The sequence below is a fragment of the Leuciscus leuciscus genome (assembly GCF_965113295.1).
Source record: "Leuciscus leuciscus genome assembly, chromosome: 24".
NCBI classification, from domain to species: Eukaryota; Metazoa; Chordata; class Actinopteri; order Cypriniformes; family Leuciscidae; genus Leuciscus; species Leuciscus leuciscus.
This window is the reverse complement of record NC_138723.1, coordinates 18110420-18132875: the sequence shown is the minus strand read 5'-3', so window position 1 is coordinate 18132875 and position 22456 is coordinate 18110420. Positions and strand designations below refer to the sequence as shown.

The 22456-nt window shown below is 39.6% G+C and overlaps 1 protein-coding gene across 6 annotated transcripts in view; it reads left to right on the top strand.

Annotated features, from left to right (window-relative positions):
- auts2a (activator of transcription and developmental regulator AUTS2 a) overlaps window positions 1-22456 on the top strand; it is a 346002-nt gene that overhangs the window by 134882 nt on the left and 188664 nt on the right. For all 6 annotated transcript variants that reach the window (XM_082157791.1, XM_082157789.1, XM_082157790.1 and 3 more), the window contains one exon: window positions 452-553. In XM_082157791.1, the coding sequence (XP_082013917.1) occupies window positions 452-553 (102 nt within the window). The remainder of the gene's footprint in view (window positions 1-451; window positions 554-22456) is intronic.

Sequence of the window (22456 nt, the reverse complement as noted above, 5' to 3'; positions counted from 1 at the left end):
AAATAAAATGCTGTTCTTTTGAATTTTCTATTTATTAATTGATAATAATAACAAATGTTTCTTGAGCAACAAATCAGTATAGTAGAATGATTTCTGAAGGATCATGTGAAACTGAAGACTGAGTAATGATGCTGAAAATTCAGCTCTACCAAAAGAGGAATAAATTACATTTTAAAATATATTAAAATAGGAAAAAAAATTTTTAAATTGTAATACTATTTCACAATATTACTGTTTTTGATCAAATTAATGCAGTCTTGGTTCACATAAGAGACTTTTAAACGGTAGTGTACATCCAATAGCTACATTTTACCAGAGCTGCTTCCGTTTGTTTGTTTTATGGTCTGTGCTCTATCTAAATTTAATTTATTTAGATACATAACTTAATTTAGTGCCTTTTCTCTTCTTGCTTTATCTGATTGTTTCTTTTTGCTGTCTTTGTGGTTTCCAGTTGAAGCCGGGCCAGAACAACTGCAAAGACAGCGACAGTGAGAGCGTCAGTGGAGAATCCAAACCCTCCATCCGGAGCAGCTCCAGAGACAGACTGACAGACGTGAGTGACCAATCAAATCTGTGCATCACTCACCATACTGACAAGAAATCACACTCAGTCAACACCCCAAAAAAAAGTTTGATAGATTTGTTAACAATTCCTTCTTTTCAGTGAATCCATCTGTGTGGGAACTCTGCATTTATAGCAGTCACAAATAATATGCAAAATCTATCAGAACTGGCATTTAGTGTAGAATTTTACCATTGCTATTGTGTGTAGATGCTGCATGAAAGTTTGAGCTACCAGGAAAAAAAAAGTAAGGTAGGTCTTGTCTTGACACCTGATTTTTATCTGTCAGTTGGTGGCTTTTCTTATCTGTCTCGTTCTTACGAACAACAAGGTTCAATATTTAAACAGGATTTTACAATTTCTCTTATCCACTCCATTGGTCTAGACAAGGCCCTGTGCCAACAGGAACAATAGGAGTGTTTTAAGAGCCGAGCTGTTCTTGAGCTCAGTGTGTGTGTGCTTGTGTTGTCAGGGTGTGAGGTAGAGTAGCGCGGAGACTGTCTGCACCCTCAGGCCTGCAGGCTTTGGTATGTGTTTGTGCTCGGGTGGTGATAAGAACATCCTATTTACTCAGCTGGCAGCTTCAGTGGAGACTCAGGCTGAAGCGCGACTGTGCTTATATACCGGAGAAGTGGAGACGACAGAAAGGAACACAGTGAAAAATGTAGCAGTGACCATGATTGGACATCAGTGATGTACCGTAAAAACACAAAGCACATATATTAAGTGAAAACACTGAAACTCCAAATGTACTATTTCAATATAACGTTTTAAGTTGGAAATTATTTATATATATATATATATATATATATATATATATTATATATTACATGCATACATTCATACATATATCGGCCAGAATCAATGCATCCCTACACGCAGACAGCCATATTTAACCCTCTTGAAGCAGCATTCAACCATGTTAAAGCAGTCTATACAGTTTACATTGCACTGAAAGTTATGTTACAGTTGTTTATGGATCGTATACACAGGCCCGTGTGAAAGCTCAGGCAGTCTGGCATTGGCCCTCTTCAAACCTCAAGCTTTGGCTCCTGCTGTGGAGATGTGAGTTTGTGAGTGTGTGCCGGCACTATCAGATATCGGGCATAATTAGAGCTGTCAGCTGGAGGGCGAGGCGAGTCGTCGGAACAGACACGGCAGAACGAGTTGAGCGCGACCACTCCTGCGTGTAGCTATAGGATGCTTGGCCAGGCATGAAATGAAATAAGTAATTTGATGTTGACATCAGAAATTGAAATGATACCTGCAGCCCCTCGTCAGGGAAGAGAGGGAAGACCGAAGAGATAAAGCATGAGAGGGGGGCAAGGAGAAGGAAATGGAGATAGGAAAAGAAGAAATGCAAGTGGAATGGGGGAAACAGATAAAGTTAGAGATGAAACACAAGATTGAGTTTGATTATTGGACAGGTAAAAACAACTCACAAAGATATGCAGAATGTGATGTGTATGATGGGTTTTAACTTGAAGTCTTAAAGGGATAGTTCACTCAAAAAAGAAAATGTATGTTGTTCCAAACATGCATGTTGTTATTCTATGGTGGAACTCAAAAGTTTTGTTTTAATCTGGATGCAGGCTAGACATGAACTCCAGTAGAGATGAAGATTAGAATTAAAACGATCAAATTTATTTTTATTTTTGTTTGAACTCTCCCTTTAAGACTCAAGTTAACGGCAAGTTAAACCAGATAAATAAATAAATAAATAAATAAAGGAACACATTATATAATTAGTATTTATTTATTTATTTATTTATTTATTTTGTGTAAAATTTCATGAAGTCAATGGTCATAATCATAAGTTATTTTATTATATTTAATAATCATAATTATAACTTAAATTTTAGCAAAAGAATAAGGTGATCACCTCTGAGGATCTCATTGAATTTTTTTATTTTGACATGAATAATAGTAAGGCTGTGAGGGATTGAAGTATAGTCTATTCACCGTCAATAATGAATTTTCATTCTCATCAAATTAGTATGCCGTCTACTCAAAGTTCATTGGCAAGTGGATTTGTCTGTCACTGAATGTTTTGAAACCCTTTGAATTCTAAACAGGAGGTGCTGAAAGGGGCTGGAGATTTTTTGCTTGAGCAGTTTCTCAGGGTCACACTCAAAGTAGAGCTAGTCCTTAGGGGATGGTGGAAGCAGCTTATTCACAGTCACACCATAAAAACCACTTCATACCAGCATAGAGTTACTTGATAACAGAGATGGAGAGCAGGGCCTGAATTTCGGCGTGGGTTTGCGGGGATTGAGCATAATTTTACTCATTCCAGCAAGTTCCCCGCTTGTAATGAGGGAACTTCCTGCAAACATTTATTCACTATAGCATGTACAGTAGGTTGAATTAGTACCTACTGTACCTACTTGAATTAGTACCTACACTGCCGTGCAAAGGCAAAAGACCGTAACTTCGTTTTTGGTCGAAAATGAGTTATTTATATTTTTGGCACATTCAAGACTTCCTTTATCATGTGGATGAGTATCTTGAATCAATTCCGTTGTTTTTTCGAGAAAATAATGAGTTGTCTTAACAGTAACTTCCAAAAGCCCATGAGAAACAACGGCAGAACACCGTAACACCAGTTACCGCTCTTTGGCTTTGTTTTGGAACGCTCAAATTGAGTTACGGTGCTCTGCCTTTGTTTAGCCGCGCGTCAATATGAAGTTACTGTGCCGGTGTTCTATCAAATAATGCTACCTACCAGATTGTATGGTTATCATCCTTTGTTTTAATGTCCATTAAAATTAAAATGACGGTGTAGCCTGTGTACTTTGTACAGCTGCCATCAGTCCCTGTAACTTCTGATGTCCTCAGAGCTTTGTCCTGCATAAACGCGGTCAAAAGATTTAGTATGGTCTGAAACCGCTCCATCGACAAACGTGCGATAGCAGATGAATACAACCAAGAACTAAAGCCCCGCCTCACCCAGTTCAGGTAGCGGACCTAGTTGAAACACTCATGCATCTAGCTGGCAGAGTGCCAAAACTTCGCCGGCGACTTCAGCCCCGCCCTAAACACGGTCGAGCCAACGCTGGACTAATATATCTATGGAGGTATTTTGTCATGTCAAATGTATTAATAATGCCATCAGAATGCAACCAAAGCACAGGGTAGCAATAGATGGCTATAAATAATTGTAAATCATACAAAATAAATGCCATGATCACTAGATTTTATACAGGTGTTACTATAATGATTTTGTTAATGGTGATCAGCAACCAAATATTGATAATGTGGAAGTTACTGCCTTTTGCCTTGGCATGACTTCTCACTTTTTGCTGACAATACAAAGGCAGAGTACAGTAACTTAAAAATAGTGGTCAAAAGTCAAGTTTGAGCTCAAGATTTTTTTATGTATATAATTGTCATTACTAAAACATCTATTTGCCAGATTTCCAGTGTCCTACCTATAATTAATTTGGCGGGACAACTAAAAATCTTTAAAGTCATTTTTCTCAGTTCCACACTCTAGCGACTTAAGATCTTTTGCCTTTGTAGGGCAGTACTGTAGTACCTCTCTCTCTCGCTCTCTCTCTCTCTCTCTCTCTCTCTCTCTCTCTCTCTCTCTCTCTCTCTCTCTCTCTCTAGTCACCTAATAAAGAGCTCAGTGTTTTTTTAATGTTTTTTTATCAACAAATCAAAAATATACAGTCAGACAGTGACAGAAGAAGATACCTTTTAATTGACAGGTAATCCCCCGGTTGCACAACATACATCTTAAGAGTGTAAAATATGAATACAGTTAACCAAATTATGCATAGGAATGAATCTAGTGGGATTTAGAAGCCAACACCATATTCAGAATGAGGGCTTGATTCCTTAAAAAGAGTGACGATCTGTTTGGCCTGTTGGTGAGATTTGGTGATCTACACAACATTTTATCTGACTGCATCACTGCACTCTTCGGTTTTCCAGTTGAAGCCAATTGAAAGTTTAAAATCTAACTTCCGTGTGCCCTGCATAGGCTATTGTGCAACAAGAATGACCCCATAGGACCATGTAGCATCCAAATTGACTTTTTACATTTCTGTATCTTCCGAACATATGATTAGCATAATATAACATAACACATATGTTTTAGCACATAATTGCATCAGTTGTAAAAGCACAAATACATTGAGTGAGCAAACATTTGGGTGACATAATTGTAAACAAAAAATGATTTTAAAAAAAGTGACAAATATCACCCCTCCCCCAATTTCTGTAAGAAATGCAGGCCCTGGAGAAACATTATTTTTTGACATGTAAAAGTGTTTATTGTTTGAATATATTCTTGATTGCATACGCACACAATTTTCCTAAGAGTGAAATGAAAGAAGAGGGAACGCTTGAGTTGGGGTTTTGTGGAGTAATTCTTGCTCTTCGTTATAGACTGTTTGGCAGAGTTCTAATGATGTCTTCTCTCTCTTACTCCTATCCACTGCATTGATGGAAAAAAAGAGAAAGAGCCTGGTGTTGATCTTCACTTGACAAAGAGGAAGCTGGGGTCAAAACAGGTCACACAGGACATTTTGCTCGCCCCCCTTCTTTTCCTCCTTTTTCTCACCCTCTCTCTTCCCTCTCCCTCTCTCCCCCTGCCCCTGCCCCCATGCGCTGCCAGCTCATTAAGCTACAAATGGTGCATCAGCCTTGTTCTCACCAGCAGTAACCCCAAACCTTGGATAAATTGGCAGGCTTGCTGTATTTGCTCCGAAGCCCCGGGTCCCCTTTCAGCCGCGTTTGAAGCCAGCATGGCGGCACGGTTTCCCCAGGCAGGGTGGCTGGAGGCCAGGGCAAAGGGAAGAGGAGAGAAGGGGATGTGTGGTAGAGACAGGGCGAATCAAACACACATGTGTTTAGTCTCTGTGGCAGGAGTGAAATGCCATCATTATCCGGCTGCCTATCAAATAAATTGGCAATTACAGGGCGCCGGATTCCAGTAAACAGCACATTAATGCTTTTCTTTTGGTGTGTGTGTGTTTGCCGAGAGGAATGGGGGACGGCCGTACGTGCCCCCTGTGCGTTTGGTGTCTTTGCCTACCCGTCACCATCTTGCTGATGAGAGACAAAGTGGGAGACGATAATGAGGTCAGTCCAAGCCGCGAACAAAACCAAACTAAAAGGCTTAAATATGACAGTTAATTTAACATCATCATCACTGCAGTGTCCCTCCTATAGAGGGACCATCCTAAAGCGACTCTTTAACTCTCATTACAGCCTGCTAATCTGACACAGAGAGGCACAGACAGACAGTGAAACAGACCGAAAGGCTGAGAGAAAGCGATGACATTACCTGCTCTTTGGTCGCCATAGAGACTGTACTTTAGGATTTCTGGGTAACACGTTTTATTGCTCATTCATCATTCAGTGCAGTCTTAACTGAGGCAGAGCAATGAAATATTTACATTGAGGGTCAGGTGGCAGTTTGGCCTGTTTAGTGGTCTGTCATGTGTGGGGGTCGGGTGTGTGGTGTAAAGAGACGTGCTCTCGACACTCATACACACACACACACACACACACACACACACACACACACACACACGTATGTCTGATCAGAATCTGCATGACTAATGCTGTCGGCAATGTATCAGAGTGGATGAGTGTAATCGGCAGATTTCAGAGTGAAGAACTCAGATTTAGAATTTACATTTACAATCCATATACAGAATTCGGATTCATTATGTCAGGAGTTCTATTCAGAATAGATGAGACAACCTGATTTTTGTGGTTGAAGGAGCATAATTCAGATTCATAATTTGTATACAGAATTCAAATTAATCATCCCAATCATTCAGAATAGATGAGCCAAATCTGATTTCGAGGGTGAATGAACAATCAGAATTCAGATATAAATACTGATTCATAATCTTCATAATGCTATCATAGATGAGACAAACCTGATTTTGAGGTTGAAGAAACTGAATCAGAATTTAGATTCAGAATTCAAGCTTTGTAGGTATAGTTAATTGTATCTTTAACATGAATCCTCAGCACAGTAAATTCACAGCACAGTGTAATCATTTTTAACTATCCATGTGAAATAGAGCTGCACAATTAATAGTTAATAAATAGCAATCTCAAACACCCACACGATGTTATTCCTAAATGACAACAATTCGGCTATGTCTGTGAAACCGTTGACAAGTAAGATCACAGCGGAACATTGGCAATTAACATTGTGTCTAGATTACTTCTAAATTACATTATTTTGATTTGGTGTCTATTCAGAATTGTGGGAGAATTGTGATCTCTACTTTTTTTTTTTTAAAGTGACTCAATTTCTCCAGAATTGTGCAGCTTTACTATAAACACATTGCAGCTATAGTTATGTATGTGTTTCCAGTACTTCATCTAAATGTTCTCTAAATGCAACGCTATGAAAAATCATTCTTTCTCTTGGTCCCGTGTGTTCACTTTGGAACTCTCTGAGTGGTTTGCAGGGATTTCTAGCCCTCTCGCTGTTTTGCAGTGAACATATTTGAATCCAGCGTCGTGGTTAGTGGCTGTAGATGATTAGTTCTGCCTGTGCTGGGGGATTCTTTCGCTATGTGGTAAAACAATCTCCACCCTGTTATTATGGCCGCTGGAGAAGATTTATGTCATATAATATAGATGTTGTTCTTAATGATTACTGTTATTATTTGATTTCGCCGGGATGTGGAAAGAGTCCTCAGCGTTTTGCGGAGAGGTCATGTTTCTGCTGAAGATTTGACCTGCGGATATTGCTCTCTGGTGGCTGAAGTCAAAACAGATTACATTAGAGTCAAACTTTCCGCTCTCTGTTTGTCACGGATCCTCAAACCTCGCTGCTAATTTTGATTATTCTTCTACACAGTTGTTATAATGAGGTCAGGGGCCCTTACATGCTGAGAAATGCCGACCAATTTGCTCCGACATGGAAGTTGTAATTGCTCGCATCAATTATCTAGTAGTTCTTTTGCCGTCTCCATTCGTCACTCCTGATCTCTCTCTCTCTTCTTCTCCCACTCGCTCGTTCTCTAATTTGAAATGTTCCTTATTAGAGACGTGCATTCAGATATGGCAGTTGCACCGCACCTATAATTAGCTTATTATCATGGCAGGAGTTAAAGTGTTTGAACAGGAGTGTAGAATGTGTGTCTGTGTGTGGCAGAAAAATGCATTTGTTTGTGCATTTGTGCTAGTGTGCCAGCATTTGAAGAGGTTGTTTTTGCCTGTCTGGATAACAGTGTGTTTATAACTGTCAGTCCATTGTGTGCATGTGGTAAGGAATACGGAGTGTGTCTAAAGAACAGTAGTGGTTATGATTGCTTTAGAGCTTAACAGCACTGCTCTAAATCAGCTGTCAGTCACTCTGACCTGAAACACGGCTGGTGACAGCACCTCAATAAACCTGCCACTCGTCCCTCTCTGCTTTGCTATTATGTCTAAACTGGCCAGCGCTACACACACACACACACACACACACACACACACACACACACTTATCTATATGGATAGCACTCTTCCTTTAGATGCCACAGCTGTTTTTACCATTAACGGTCACTCTTTTAGCACAGCCACTAGCTAAATGTGTGACTTTCTTTTTAATTATTTCCAAGAATCAGAAAAAAACAACATTCACAAATACTGTGTATATATGATTTTTGTGGAAGTCACCCTTATTAGGTTGCTCAAGGACTATTTTAAGGACTAGATATATGTATATTTACTAGTGCTGTCAGTCAATTAAAAAAACAACTAATTAATAGCACATTTTTCTGTAGTTAATCGCAATTAATCACACCTTACATTACGTTAACAAAAAAAAAATTATTATAATAATTTCACAGTTAATCTCCAAATTAATGTAGAAATAACATAAAAACAACATAAGGACAGTATTTTTTTTAATTATTTGATCTAAATATAGATGAATCCTTATTAAAGCTACAGAAGTTATTCAGTCTAGAGCAGTAAGGGATTTTCTCTTTTTTTATTTTTTTTTTATTATCCTTAATGACAGACAGCAGCAGGTGTATTAGGCTGTCGTCACTTTAAGATCTGAAGCACATGACGTGGATCTGACGCATATCCCATGGCCTCACAACTCTTTATGGTCATTTAAGACTTTAACTCATTAAAGACTGTGCTTTCGAGGATTCTCGACAAAGCGGGCATTTTGCCATATTTTTGTGTGTTTTTGTATACAACTTTATTTGTATGCATACTGTACTATATAGCAAATCCCAACTGCTAGAATTTTTATTTTGTTACAAAATGTCAACAAAACCTCACTGGCAAAAACAACCTTACTACAATTCCTTGTACAATACCTTCAAGGGGGACTTTTACTGTGTTTTTAATTTAAACAATTCAAAGGTCTAGATATGAGTACAATTTTACTTGAATTTATTGAATTATCAACTACAATCTAAATTTCGCTGTTGTAAGTTACATGAACCGTTCCAAATCAAAGATGTGCCTCTTGAGTCTCATGGACGCTAAGACATTTTATTGTCATAAATCTTCCTCAATTCCTCCACTGTTGGCAGGTGTGGACTGAGGTGAACCTGAGATTGTTTTTGTGTGAATGTGGCAAGAGATTTTGACACACAGTGACAGGGTGGTCTGCTTTCATCACAGCCTGTCTGTATTGTGCTGTCATTATCGAACAGCTAACTGTCCATCATGGGCGATGGGAGAGAGACAACACAAATGAACATATCTACACATACAGTCAGCACTTATCTATCAAGTAGAGAACCAATCATATTGAGGCTCTGAAGCATCAGGTGCAAGCTTTCTAACCTCTAGAGAGACAAGTCAACCATGGCTGGTGTAAGAATAGTAGAATGAATACTAAAAAATTTTCTCCATCATCACAGATTTTTATTTCACTTTATTTTATTTATTTGTCATTTATTTTAGTATTTTTTGTATACATTTAATTTTTTACAATGTTATAAATATGATATTGTACAATTTTAAATATATATTGTACAAGAAATGACTAATGAACATCAGAGACTGACTTTATACTTACATGACCCTCCATTGCTCAGTGTGTTGGAGCATGTGCATTTTCAGTCTGTTTTACAGATTTTAATTTTCTTCTCTTATGTCTATTTTTTTGTGTTCTGATTATTTTTGTTTGATCTGGTTAACAGTGTCTGAACCAGAGCGAGCTACCAGCGCAGTGCCCTTAAATCCAGTCCAGTTTAACAGCATCCAGTCAATCACCAGCTAACCTTGTTCCATTATTCTCTAAATCCCTCTTTTTTTTTCACCCATAGACAGTAGGAGGAAGGGAGTGAGAGAGAGAAGCAGACAAAAAGTGCTGGCAGAGATTGGGTTGTCTCTTTCTCTTTGTCTTCTTTTCAGATCAGAGTGCAGATTGTAGTGCCATTTAAATGCCCGTCGTTTCCTCATTTATTTATTTTTTTTCCAGATAAAGACGGATAGCTTGGAGGAATCTCTCACTTGCTGTCGTTCTCTCTCTGTCTCCCTTTAGTGTTAAGGTCAGTTCATCATAGTGAGTTGAATAAGTGGAGCCTGAGGGAATCTTAACAAAGGTCTTGTTCTGATTGGATAATGACAGCACGGGGCCCAAGGAGCAAGGGAAATAGCTTGTTGCCATAGCAATAAGAGACCAATGTGGGTACCATATTCAGAATGTGCGAGAATGCGGCAGAGAAAGAGAGAAGAAAAGAAAAGATTTTTGACTCAGAGCCTGTATAGAAAGCATGTCTGTGTCTTCGTTGTACGACACACACACACACACACAACGTATGGGTGAAATGCTTCGACACCCCTCACCCTCTGTGGAGCAAGCGTCAATTGAGAAAAGTTGTCAAATACATTGCTATGACTATGAGCTAAAATAAAATAAACCTTTCCCACCAGGATACAGGCATCAGTCGCTTTCACAAACACCAGCACAAGCTCACATCTCCCGGGCCTACAAATCACCCTGACCTGGAGCCTCTGTGTGTGTTTGTGTGTGTGTGTGTGTGTGTGTTCAACTGAGCTGCCATGACCCTATTCCCTAAGCCTAAGCTGTAAATATACCAGACTTCTTTCTCTTCCTGACATTTTTTCCCCCCGCTTGTTTGGCTTCCTCAGAGGCAACTTGTGTTTTCAGTCCTTAATGATCCTTCCTTATGATGGATAGAGACAGCCTTGCCCAGGCCAAGTAGTGCTGCCGTATCTTCAGCAGACCCAGGTGCTGACGGAAAGACTGTGTGAGGTTCTCCGGGGATGAGAGAAAGTGGGAGGAGAAGTTGGAAAGGTTTCGAATTGTGAGGTTGTAGGCCTGGTTACTCTCCATTTTCTCCCCGTAAAGCATGGCCGAAACTGTTCAGCACTGCCAATCAAATCTCTCACTGTTGTGCTGGATTCGCTACATTGATTTTAATAAACATTCATGTAGTTCACACAGTGGTGCAAGTAATGCCAAGGACATGGGTTTGATTCCCAGGGAATGCATAAACTAATAAAATGGATGCAATGTATATTAAGTCGCTTTGGATAAAACATCTGCTAAATGCATACATTTGTGATCATAATAATAGGGTTGTGTATATATATATATATATATATATAGTGTTTGTGTGTGTGTGTGTGTGTGTGTGTGTGTGTGTGTGTGTGTGTGTGTGTGTGTGTGTTAAAATAGATTGGAAAAACAACACCATACGACAAAAACAGTTGAACATTCTTAATGATTCATAATTAAAGATAATTAAGTAAATTTCTTCCCAATGTCAGTAATCACAATAAACAATTTATCTACTAAATAATGTAGTTAAATGCAAGTTATTTATTATATAAGGCTATTCATTAGCTGTTTACCAAGCACATAAAAACAAATCCACCTGCTTCAACTTAACCAAACTTAAGTTCAGTTACTTGCTGCCTTACATTTTTAGGCTGTACAAGTCATTTCAAATCATTTAAAAAAAATTGTCTAGTTGAATCTCGTATTACAAAAAAAATGAAGTTGAAATTGGTTTAATTATTTTGAAAAACATATGTTGCCATGACTTATTGGTCATATCATTTTTACAGTATACATTTTATTAGTATATGTTTAGCAATTTGTGAAATTCAGTTGATTGGTCATAGGTGGTGTGTACTGACTATATTCAACAGCTTCAAGTGTAGCCCATCCAAACAGATTTTAGAGCCGAACTATCTATCTGTAATTTCCTGTTTGAAGGATCAGTTGTGCCATCTTGCTGCCATTAAACAGATTTAATTTGTTTCATAAATGTTGTGTTAATAAAGAACACAAAGTTGAGCCTTCAGATACCACCTTCCTTGCTTTACAGCTCTGTACGCCAGTCGGATATTATGGTCTGAATGGCCATTATCTCCATGCCCGGCCTTCCAGCTGTTTCGTCCCCTCATAGGATTTTAATGTGTGAATGTGTCTGCTGGGCTGCAGTGAGAAGGTATATTGCTGGACTCCGAACCATTAGACTGTATTCAAAGAGGCTTTTAACACACTGCAGGCGTCACAGTGGCGTTGTGCTCACTGACGTTGAGTTAATGAACTGTGCTGTGTTTTTCAATTATTCACTATCTGGTCAGACTGTGATCAGAGAGCGTGTCTGTTGAGAATAAAATCAAACGTTTCTTCATGGCTTCAGTCTAAGCACAGAGCTATATGATCAAAGGAAATGAGTAAATAAAGAAAATCTCTTATTTCTGTTAAAGTTAAAGTGATTATGTAAAGGATTTGTGATATATAACAAATCGCTAAGTTTTATTGCCTTTGTGATTTAGTGTAACAACCACAAGTTTTCCTCCTCATATGCAAAAGAAGAAAAAAAAACCACGAGATGGAATGAAAAAGTAAAGTAGTTTCTTGGTTTTGATTTTCTTCCAGCAGCAGTTTAAATGGCATGTCAGGCCACGCAGGTGGTTGGGGAAACATAAATCCTTGCTGGGTGTTCTGGATCCAGCCAAGGTTCCAGAACTATCTGTCACGGTTCTGTTGAGATTTATGCTTGAGTGGAAGAGGCTGAGTACACACAGAGTGTTAAAGAGTGCTGTAAAGAACAAGCTATTAAAACATCCACCTCAAACCCTGCCCAGAGCTGACGTCTGAATCCTGACCGGACCTGGGATCCACAAGTCCAAGAGCAATAGTTAAAATGCTTCTATTGTGCATTTTTGTCATGTGCAATATTTAAAAGGAAATAAAATAGCATAACAATTTAAGTGAAAAATGCAACTCTTTTGATTAATGACTTGTATGAAATGGGGCTTAATCTTTAATATTTATTTCTTTGTTTATTTTTTACATAATACTTAGTTTATTTATTTTTTTGTACTTCGCCTTTCTTTTTATTGCCAATTTCCAATTTTGAATCCCATATTTTAATTGTGATCTCAGACTTTTACATCACACTGTGTTGCCATAGAGCAGTGGTTCTCAACCAGAAGGCCTCAGCAAACTTCAAATATGCACAAATAATAAAATTATTTAAATTAAGTTATATTAAAATAATCTAACTTAAAATTCTAAAAAGCACATAAATCTTAAATGGAATATTTCTCTCTTTTAATGTTTTATTAAAGAACATGAAACTTCTGGAATCACAAAAATAAATGTTTTTAATCAATTCAATGCACTGACGCGTTTCTGTTAATTAAAAAAGATTGAAACAAGCAACTTCATCATAATTACAGCAGAACATATTGAAATATTATAGCATATATGAGGGCCCTTTGAATATTGTGTTGGACAGTGGTTGAGAACCATCAGAGATTGGCAGGAAGTGATGTTGAGAAGTAGGGCTGTCAAAATTGCTCAAAAATGACGTTCGAATATTCCCTCTAAAAAACACACGAATATTCGAACTATTCGAACATCTGGTTGCATTTTTTCAATGACGCGCATTACGTCAATAACAGGACAAATTAATACAAAGAGACATACATAACTTGTATAGGTAGTTCATTTAAGTTTAAACATATTTGACAATGTATTACCAACACAAAACCAAGTAAATAAACTAATGGCCAAGACCGCAGACCTCAGTCTCGCTCACTCGCAGGCACTCTCTCTCTCTCTCTCTCTCGCGCCCTCGCGCTCACGCTCTCTCTGCTCATAATAACGGTTTAAATGAACAACAATAAGCACATGTTGAGTGCTGATCAAGAGTTTTGTGCAAGCAATTTAAGGTCGCGACTCTTGCCCCAAATATAGCAGGCTTCATTCAGTGATTGAAACAAATGTATTAACATTAATTGAAGTTTTACAGTATAGAACCGACATTGAACGCTCCGAGCGAGCTGTGGTAAACATGGAACTTTTCTGTTTAACTTTAAATAAAATGAGGCACACAATTCCGAGAAATGTGACAACAAAGAACTTTTACCCTGAGGTTCATAAAAAATAAAGTGCTATTAAAAAAGAAAAAGGCTACTTACATTATTGGTGCTTGTATTAAAAAAAGGAAAAACTGACTGCAATTTATTCCATTGTCTTTTAGTGCACTGTCAACTTTCAGCAGTGACGCTGTGCTAGACAGTGCGACTCGTGTGACCTGTCCCTCAAGTCTTGTTTATACTCGACGCGTCCGCACGAGCGCGAATCGCCCCCTATCGTTTCAAAGAATAGTACAACGGCGAGCGCGTCGAGTATAAACGCCTCGTCCGTTTGGGGAGGTGCGCGCGCAGTCTGCGGAGACTCGCGCTGCGGAGACAGGCGAAAGTATAAACAAGGCTTCAGGCAGCGCGCGCGCCCACTCGCAAAGCAGACAGCCGCGCCTCTGCTTCCGCGGGCGTGTTTTTCCATATTCGAAATTCACATTCGAATATTAATTTTCACGTTCGAATTTCTGTTTTTTAAAACTATTCGAATATATATTCGAATTTAGAATATTCGTTGACAGCCCTATTGAGAAGTGTGAGGAACAGGATTGAGGAATGATGTGAGCTGGACTCAAGCTTGTGTTGACCGTTTGCGCAGCACAGCTCAACGTGTCTGATCATGTGTGTTCACCACAAAAAAAGCACTTTATCTGGTTGTTTTGCAATGCTTACAATTGTGTCATTCTAGGCTTAACATTGCAAAGGGTTGAGCTAATATTGTGCTTTGCATCAGCTCTGAGTGGCGCTCGAAATGCCTCTCTGACAGGCGCTGTTGTGTGCGGCTTTCTGTCCGCATCAGGGCTGTTTAAATGTTTGGCAGAGGGCATGTTCGGTCCCCGTCAAGGCCTCGCTGCGATTGAGGGGATTACAGAGAGATCCTCTGTATGTCGCATTGCTTCCATATCAGAAGCCACTGCAATTTCCTCCAAAACCGCAAGGCAAAAAGCCTGAGAACAGAGTAAATAAATGTGAAGGTATATAAATATATAAAGAGGAACACAGCCCCTTGGAATCATAGTTTCGGAAAGATAATTCCAGAGACATTATTTCCCCCTAGTCATGGACTTAACTCAAATTTAGAGGGAGAATGAAATTGCTGGCAGTGAAAAAAGGCAGACAGAAAAGGTGGGAGTTCATGAGGAGAGAAATAACATTTTCATTTGTTTCGGGCCCTGTGGGAGAGATAGGCCGTGCCAGTAAATAGATGCCGTTATGAGAAATGATTTTCTTTTCCCTGATGGGGGATGTGGTTTTAAGGCACACTTATCCATCTGCAATCTAGATGTCAAACCCCAGGAATCCAGAATAGCAACACAGCGGTGTGGTCGTAATGACACACGAATCGAACCCCCCCCTACTTGTTTCTCGTCCCTCTCTCAGCCTCCTGCCAGCACGCTGCTCTTTCTCTCAGACTCGAGGTTTGTTCTTTGATGTCCGTTTGTTCTTTCCAGCTCAATCATGACATGTTTAAATTGGCCGGTCGAATTACCTTCTAGCCCCGCTGGTACTGTTGAGTTGAGTGTTCGAGAGGGATGGAGAGAAAAATAGTTTACAGTTTTATAGATATTTTTATCTCTGGAATATTCTTGCTGCTGCAGTTATGAAGAATTTCTTCACTTCCCAGAACTGGGTGCACTGCGGGTCTCCATGATTTAGCTTATTATTGTCCATTATGCTGCTGGAAATGAAAATACGCCACAAGAATGTTCATTCTAAGTGAGAGTTTATGTTTTTAGAAATGACACGTCACAGTAAGTGTCTTTGGGCTTAAAAGCTTTTTTTTTTTACAAGGCAAGCAAGCTTAAGAGGAATTTTTTTATTAAATTTTTTTGAGCGAGATATTTCTTAGACAAGCCGCAGAGTTTCTCGACACTTTATCAAACCCGTGACTGCATTCTGCAAAACTCCCTCCGTTCTAGTTAGTCTGATCAAAAACAGCACTATGCACCAAACTCTGAGTCATCAAAGGATTTGTGAAGCTTTCATCTTCAGGGTATCTTATTGCTTTTCACCTGATACACTGCTTCATCTCACTTCTCTCAAAACATGCCGAGCAGTCAAAGTTATACGTTGCATTACAGTTTTTTCTATTGTTCTATTGTTCTTGATGTTGTTGCTGTATATTCCACAAAACCAGTTTTTCAGTACAACGGTATGTGAGAAAATGATGACAGGATTGTAATTTTTGGATGAACTATACCTTCAAATAAAATGAACGAATTGAACATTAGTGTAAAGTAGGACTGGAACGACGCGTCGTCATAATCGATTACGTCGATTACGCACTGTTTATGTTCATCCCTAATCCCCTGTCATATTTCACACAAAACAAAGATGCTATGGATAGTATGGCAGCACCGCTTAATACTGTTGCGTTCATACAGCGTTTTGTTTTTTTACAAGCGTGACAACCCAATTCTGTAACTGAACTGACACCTCCACATTTTCAGGACTCCCAACCGCATTCTCGAACAAACCCTCGCTGAATAAACAGACCGCACTGGACAACTAGTTGTCTGCCACATCATATAATGTGAGAGCCAAGGTGAACTGTAAAATCATGACGGATTTAGTTTACTCAAGGAGATGTCGAAATTATTTGCGTTCATCCTCAGATCCACCGGAGCTGTGAGGCGCGTGGCTCAAACGTTCTCTCTGCACTCAGTTACTAAGCATTTAAAGTCCTTGTTGGTTGTTTAAAATATCTGATGGATGAACTCACGCCTCCATTGGACTTGTTTATTTAACAACACGCTGTCGATTGGGATAAAACTTCCTTATGTTATGGACGCCATTTTTTATACTGTCGTTGAATGCGGTTGTTAGTCCTGAAAATGTGCAGGCTCGTATTAAGCGCCGTACTAGCCATTAGCATATGCTTTAGAGTTTTGTTTTGTGTGAAACATGACATGGGATTAGCGATGAACATAAACCATGCACAATCGACGTGATCGATTACGCTGACGCATCGTTCCAGTGTAAAGTGTTAACAAAACAAACTTCTTTATATGGTTAATGAATCCCAAAGTAAAAATCTGTTCATTGTACAGGTTTGTCTTTTTTTATTAATTATTATTATAAATAATTTTTTCATATTGATTCATTTTGTTACATTCATTTCTAATTATGTAAAATTATGTAAAAATAAAAATGTTATGGCAGCATGTGACTTGTGTTGTTTACTATCTTTAAATTAATTAGTGTGAAATATTGGCTTTATATCGGCATATTGTCCGACCACTAGTAATGTGTACTCATGTTAAAGGTGAAAAATATTGTGTGCAAATCAGTAAATCGTTAAGATACGGAGTTTATTCAAGCCATCCTTGGGTCTTTTGTTAAAAAAAAAACTAACAACATTACCACCCTGCCTCCAAGAATAATTACTATGAGAAGTGGACTCTATGTAGGACCTCAGAGTTTGTGGTTGTTTGGCAATGTCATGTGAGCTTAAATATTTATGTAGTAATTTATCCTGCAGACAGCCACTACAATCAGCATCACAGTTCAATAGATTATGCATTTGCAATTAGGGTCCTGGCTCAGGCTCTTGTCTGGGTGGTCAGGTACACTTGTTCTCTTGCCTCAATGGCTTGGAGGCCTGGCTCAAACAGGAGGAAGAGAGGTGGACAGTGGCCCAGATGGTGATGAGCTGGCTTGGGGGTGGGATTGGACAGGATTAACCCCCTGTAGTTGTGGCCATGGCCTAGCTATTTAGGCAGGTCAGGGATAGTGGAATTAGCCTTGGCCTTGCCATGGAGTTCCATCTGATTTCAGGCCTCATCCAATTATAGCCTTATCTCCTCAACAAATGAGATCAATGCCGCAGACGCATGAAGACCTTCTGCCTGGGGGACGAAGTGTGATAATCGCCCATAATACAGCTCAGGTACAAGGGCAGACAGGTGCCGGCAGAACAAGCCCAGCATGCTTGAACCCAAGAGAGAGAGTCTGGACCGACATTGACTACAACTTGTCATTAGAGAGGCAAAGGAATTAATATTGATTAGCACTGAGGTTATGCTTCCCTTTATGCTCTTTCTGCTGGTTTGTGTGTAGAATTATTGACCTTTATTGTCTCAAGTGCAGCTTCAAGAACCACAGGATATTGGGCATAGTTGCGATTTTTCTCTCTAATCTGCATTGAAATGTACGCTGCTTTTTCGTGATTTTAAAGGATGCCGCAGTGGGGAACCATAATGGCTTTTTATACTTTCTGTGCATTGAGGCACTCACACGCCTTATACAGCAGACTTGAGATTAACCCTCTGCGCCTAATGCAGTTCACAATTCATTTTCTTGTCAATTAGGGAGAAAAACAAATGTTTGGCATTTCTAGATGTAATTAGGAAAATAATTAACCTTTGCAACTGCCTGTTAAAAATGGACCGTTTTGCGAATGTCTTTTCTATACTCTAAATGTGTGATGAGACTAGAATGGAGGGCGTGTAATGAACGCAGTACATCTCATCATGTGAAATTGCGTTCTTCTGTGCTCGTTTAATTACCATTGCTTTGCTCTCAACATGATTTTTGCAGTATCTATAACCAGCACTGAACATTTTAGGGTCTTGAATGCCATGAATAATTGCAAGGGCTCTACCCGTTGATCTTGCCTATAGAGCGGTGAGTAGCAATTTCATGACAGAATTGTCCACGAATCAGTTTTATTGAAAGATTTAGTAGCAATTATACCGCCATTGTGAGGCAGGTTCATTTAAATGCTTTGAAATGGGCCGTGGTGTATTTGAGACTACAAAAATATGATGGTCTCTAATATGTAGTCAATGGCCAGTCCCAAACTCTGACTGTAATGCCACCAGTCTGTTTTACAACCATCTGGAATGGGGTGAGCTGTCTGCTGTATGGCTGACCAGGGAGCCATCTTCCTGGATTTATGTCTGCCCATTTCTACCCACCGCAGCATCCAGGATGCTATTAGCCACCCGATAGCTATATAGAGGTTTTAAAATAGAGTCCTTCAACAACTGTGCCTATCGCTTTCTGTCTCTCAGGCCTGGTATAAAATCTAAAAATCTCCTTGGAAGGCAGCATGGCGTCATAGGGTGTGTTGACATGAGAAGGAACCTTTGCTCAAAACAGCCTGAATGTGGATGATTGGGCACGTCATGCATATGTGTAAGTCAGGGAGCTGAGTCTTCTCCTTTCTGGCTCAGTCATGTGATTAAGGGCAGGGAAGATGAGATTTGGACAGTGAGGTAGGGTGAGCGTGGCGTGGCGCGGCCTCCAAAGCACAAGGCTAGATTAGCTTCTAAGAGGGCACAGCAGCAGTTAGTTTGGGAAAATATCACAGCCCATTAGCTGGAGCAGCGATATGGAGTCAGCTTCAGGGACTCTATTAGCCCTTCTTCGCTTACGCAGACGCCGTCCCTCAGCTCTGCCCTGCTATTCTGGAAGAACTGAGCGCACAGCTATAATTGGACTGGGGAAATCAAGCAAGTTTCAGTGGTCCTGGTGGGGCTTTCAGACAGAAAATGAGAACACGGTCTTTTGTATGCTCTGTTTTCTTGCCTACTTCTAGTTTGCACCCACCCCCTTGTTAGCATCACCTGGTTTGTTAACACTAAAGCATTGGACTGTGTTTGGACTATATTTTTGAAGTGTTTCCTTTTGTTGTTTTTTCACACTTTGTTTTCTTTATTTTCACTCCTGCTTTGAATTGACTTCACATTATTAGCAAATCCTACAAGCACGCAGGAGTATAAATGCCGTGCAGCCTTTTTTAAGCACGAGTATTCTCCCTGCACTGATTAAACCACAGCGTGCTGCTCGTTAATAAACACACAAATCTCCCAGAGAGGCATGCTCATGTGCTCTTCAAGAGGATTTAAAGATGTCTCCCGGCCTATTTGTTGTCATCGTCACAGAGCGTGCTAACACTCATCCCTTTTAAGTCATAGCAAATGTTATCCTTATATATTCTCTCTTTTTTCTCCTGTTTTGTCTCTCCTGTAAATGTCCTTGATGTAATGCTTTGTGACTTGAGTATAGACATTTTCTGGTTTTATAAAATGGTGGCTGGGACATAAGACAGGCCTCACTGCTTCAGGTAATTGATGTGCAATTTTTAGACCTTCCAAAGGACGTTTTCATCATTCCCATTGTAGAACCGGGACATTCGAGTCAGTATACCAAAACTGTTTAACACGGCCCTCCTAAAAGGAAGGTCATCAATCCTGTGTCAATCACTTATAGACCAGACTATTTTTAGCTTTACTTTAACACAATAAACAGTTTGTAACACATCCTTAGTTGGTAAATTGTGTTGACATTGTGACACAATCAGCTTATTATTCGTATTATTGTGACAGTACCATTTAAAATAAATATGAATACAGTATATTTTTGTCATAAATTGAATAGATTTGAAATGGTCACTCCAAGCTAGAATTATATATATATATATATATATATTTTGTCAAATACATTAATCTGATCAAATGTTGTAAATGTCTGATTGTAATTGGAGTGAAATTATTATTAGCAATAGGAATGGAGTAAAAAAAAAGAAAGTTTGTGGTGCACATAAATGTTAATGTGTAAACCAAACCAAACACTGGTATTCCTTTAAGGCTTGATTTGATGGACATTTGACCAAGAGAGTGAAGTGGAAATGCTGTGTTCTCAAATTTGGCTCTGAGGCAAGTCTATTGCATATCTCTCAGTCCCAGAGTCCCCGGTGTCTACGGGTATGACAGCCCATGGCCTCAAAGCTGTGACATTTCAGAGACCCTGGGGAGCCCATCACAGAGAATGTTATCAGCCCCTTAAAGAGACACCTCCCAGTCTTTTTCACTAACACCACTCAAACTCTGTCTTTCTCCCTTCCCTCGCTTCATCCCTCTGCCCCGGTGCTCTGACCTGACCGCAGGGCTGTTGAAAGGCTTTTTGTGAGCTTTTCCTGTAAGGCACAGAGACTTGTGTGGGGGGTGAGACCAGACCTCAGATTAGATGCGAGGGCCGCTTATACGCTACGGCTGTTCTCCCAAGGTGTCATATGTCAGTCCTGATGGTCGCTAATACACACACATACAATCACACATGTTCTTAGTCTCCTCTTATGGTAACACACACAAACATGTTGGCCTCTGGAACCCATCATCCTTCAGCCTGGCTCTAGATTTATCCTCTCCCTAAACCCGCTCTGACAGGTTTGTTATCTGTTCACCCGGTCGACAGACCCATGAGAGTCGGAACGCCGGGAGTTAGAAGGCAGAGAAAAGCAGGGCAAGTAAATGTCAAGTGAACCGCCAAGGATGGATATTATAGCTTCTGGGTTCCAGGGAGAGTATCGTCTGTCTTTCCCCCATCTCTTTTACAGTCAGCCCAACTCTCTCTCTCTCTTCCTCATTCTTTGTGTCTCTCTATCTCCGTCGGTCTCTTGCTGGACTGTAGTCTATTGATTTTTAGGCAGAGTTATGTGGAGGTCTGAATTAGATAGTTCCCACAGAGCGGTGTAATACAGCGCCCCTCCCCAACCCCCCAACCCCGTCGTGAATCAAATCGAAACGAGCAGTGATTACCGAACTCCCTGTTTTGTAGAAGATCAGCACTATTTAAACAGCAGGGGAGTGTGTGAAGGTGTCTGTGTGTGGGTTCATGTCTGGATTAATGTTCATAAGCCCAGAGTCCATCAGCTAAATTTCATATTGAGTAGATGCCAAAAAAACTGTGCAAGAAATATATATATTTTTAACAATAATAGAATTCATTTAATAATGATGAGCACAATTCAGTCTAAGCACATGCATTCAAAATTAGAGCACTTGCTCATACATTGAAAACAAATGTTCATGGAAGCTGTCTCACGATGATCGTTATTGACTTGATGAAAGTTATGATGTAGTAGCTTGGAATATAGATAACAAGTCATATAAAAAACGACTTTAATTATACTTTTTTATACTTTTCAGAGCTTATCAGAGTTGTGCATCATTCTGAATTGAATTTAGAATGGCTTTAAAATTCCATTTGAGTTGCTAAATTTGAATTGAGGTAACAGGTTTCAGAATTACAATTTGAAATTATAAGGAAGTAGAATTAAAATAATATAACATAAAAAAAACGTTAAAAAAACGGACCTGTGTCCTTTTAAACCTGGTTGGTGTTTCATGGGATTAAAAGCCTGTGACTGCGTTTCTGCAGTTATAATTGCTTGACTGGGGTTTCAGTGCTCAAGTCCAGTCACACATTGGCTTGCCCTGCACTAAGGTGTGAATTAGACAATAATAGGTGCAGCAGGGGGGCAGGTAGGTTTTTCGGGATTTCTGCCAATGTGTTGCTCGATGCCCCAGGAGGTTTAATGCACTATGGAGAAACAAGCTGTGTGCATATTGTTTGTGTGACAGGGTGCTTGATTGGATTACAAGCAGTTAAGCAAATTGATTGGATTGGAAGCTGAGCCCATTTATCCCTCCAGGTTGAATTGCAGGTTAGGAGGCTCAATCCCAATTTACCGTGCACCAGGTGAGGTCTCCAGCGTCCCTCACAAATGTGCAACCAGTAGAAGCAATTAAAGGCTTTGCTCTG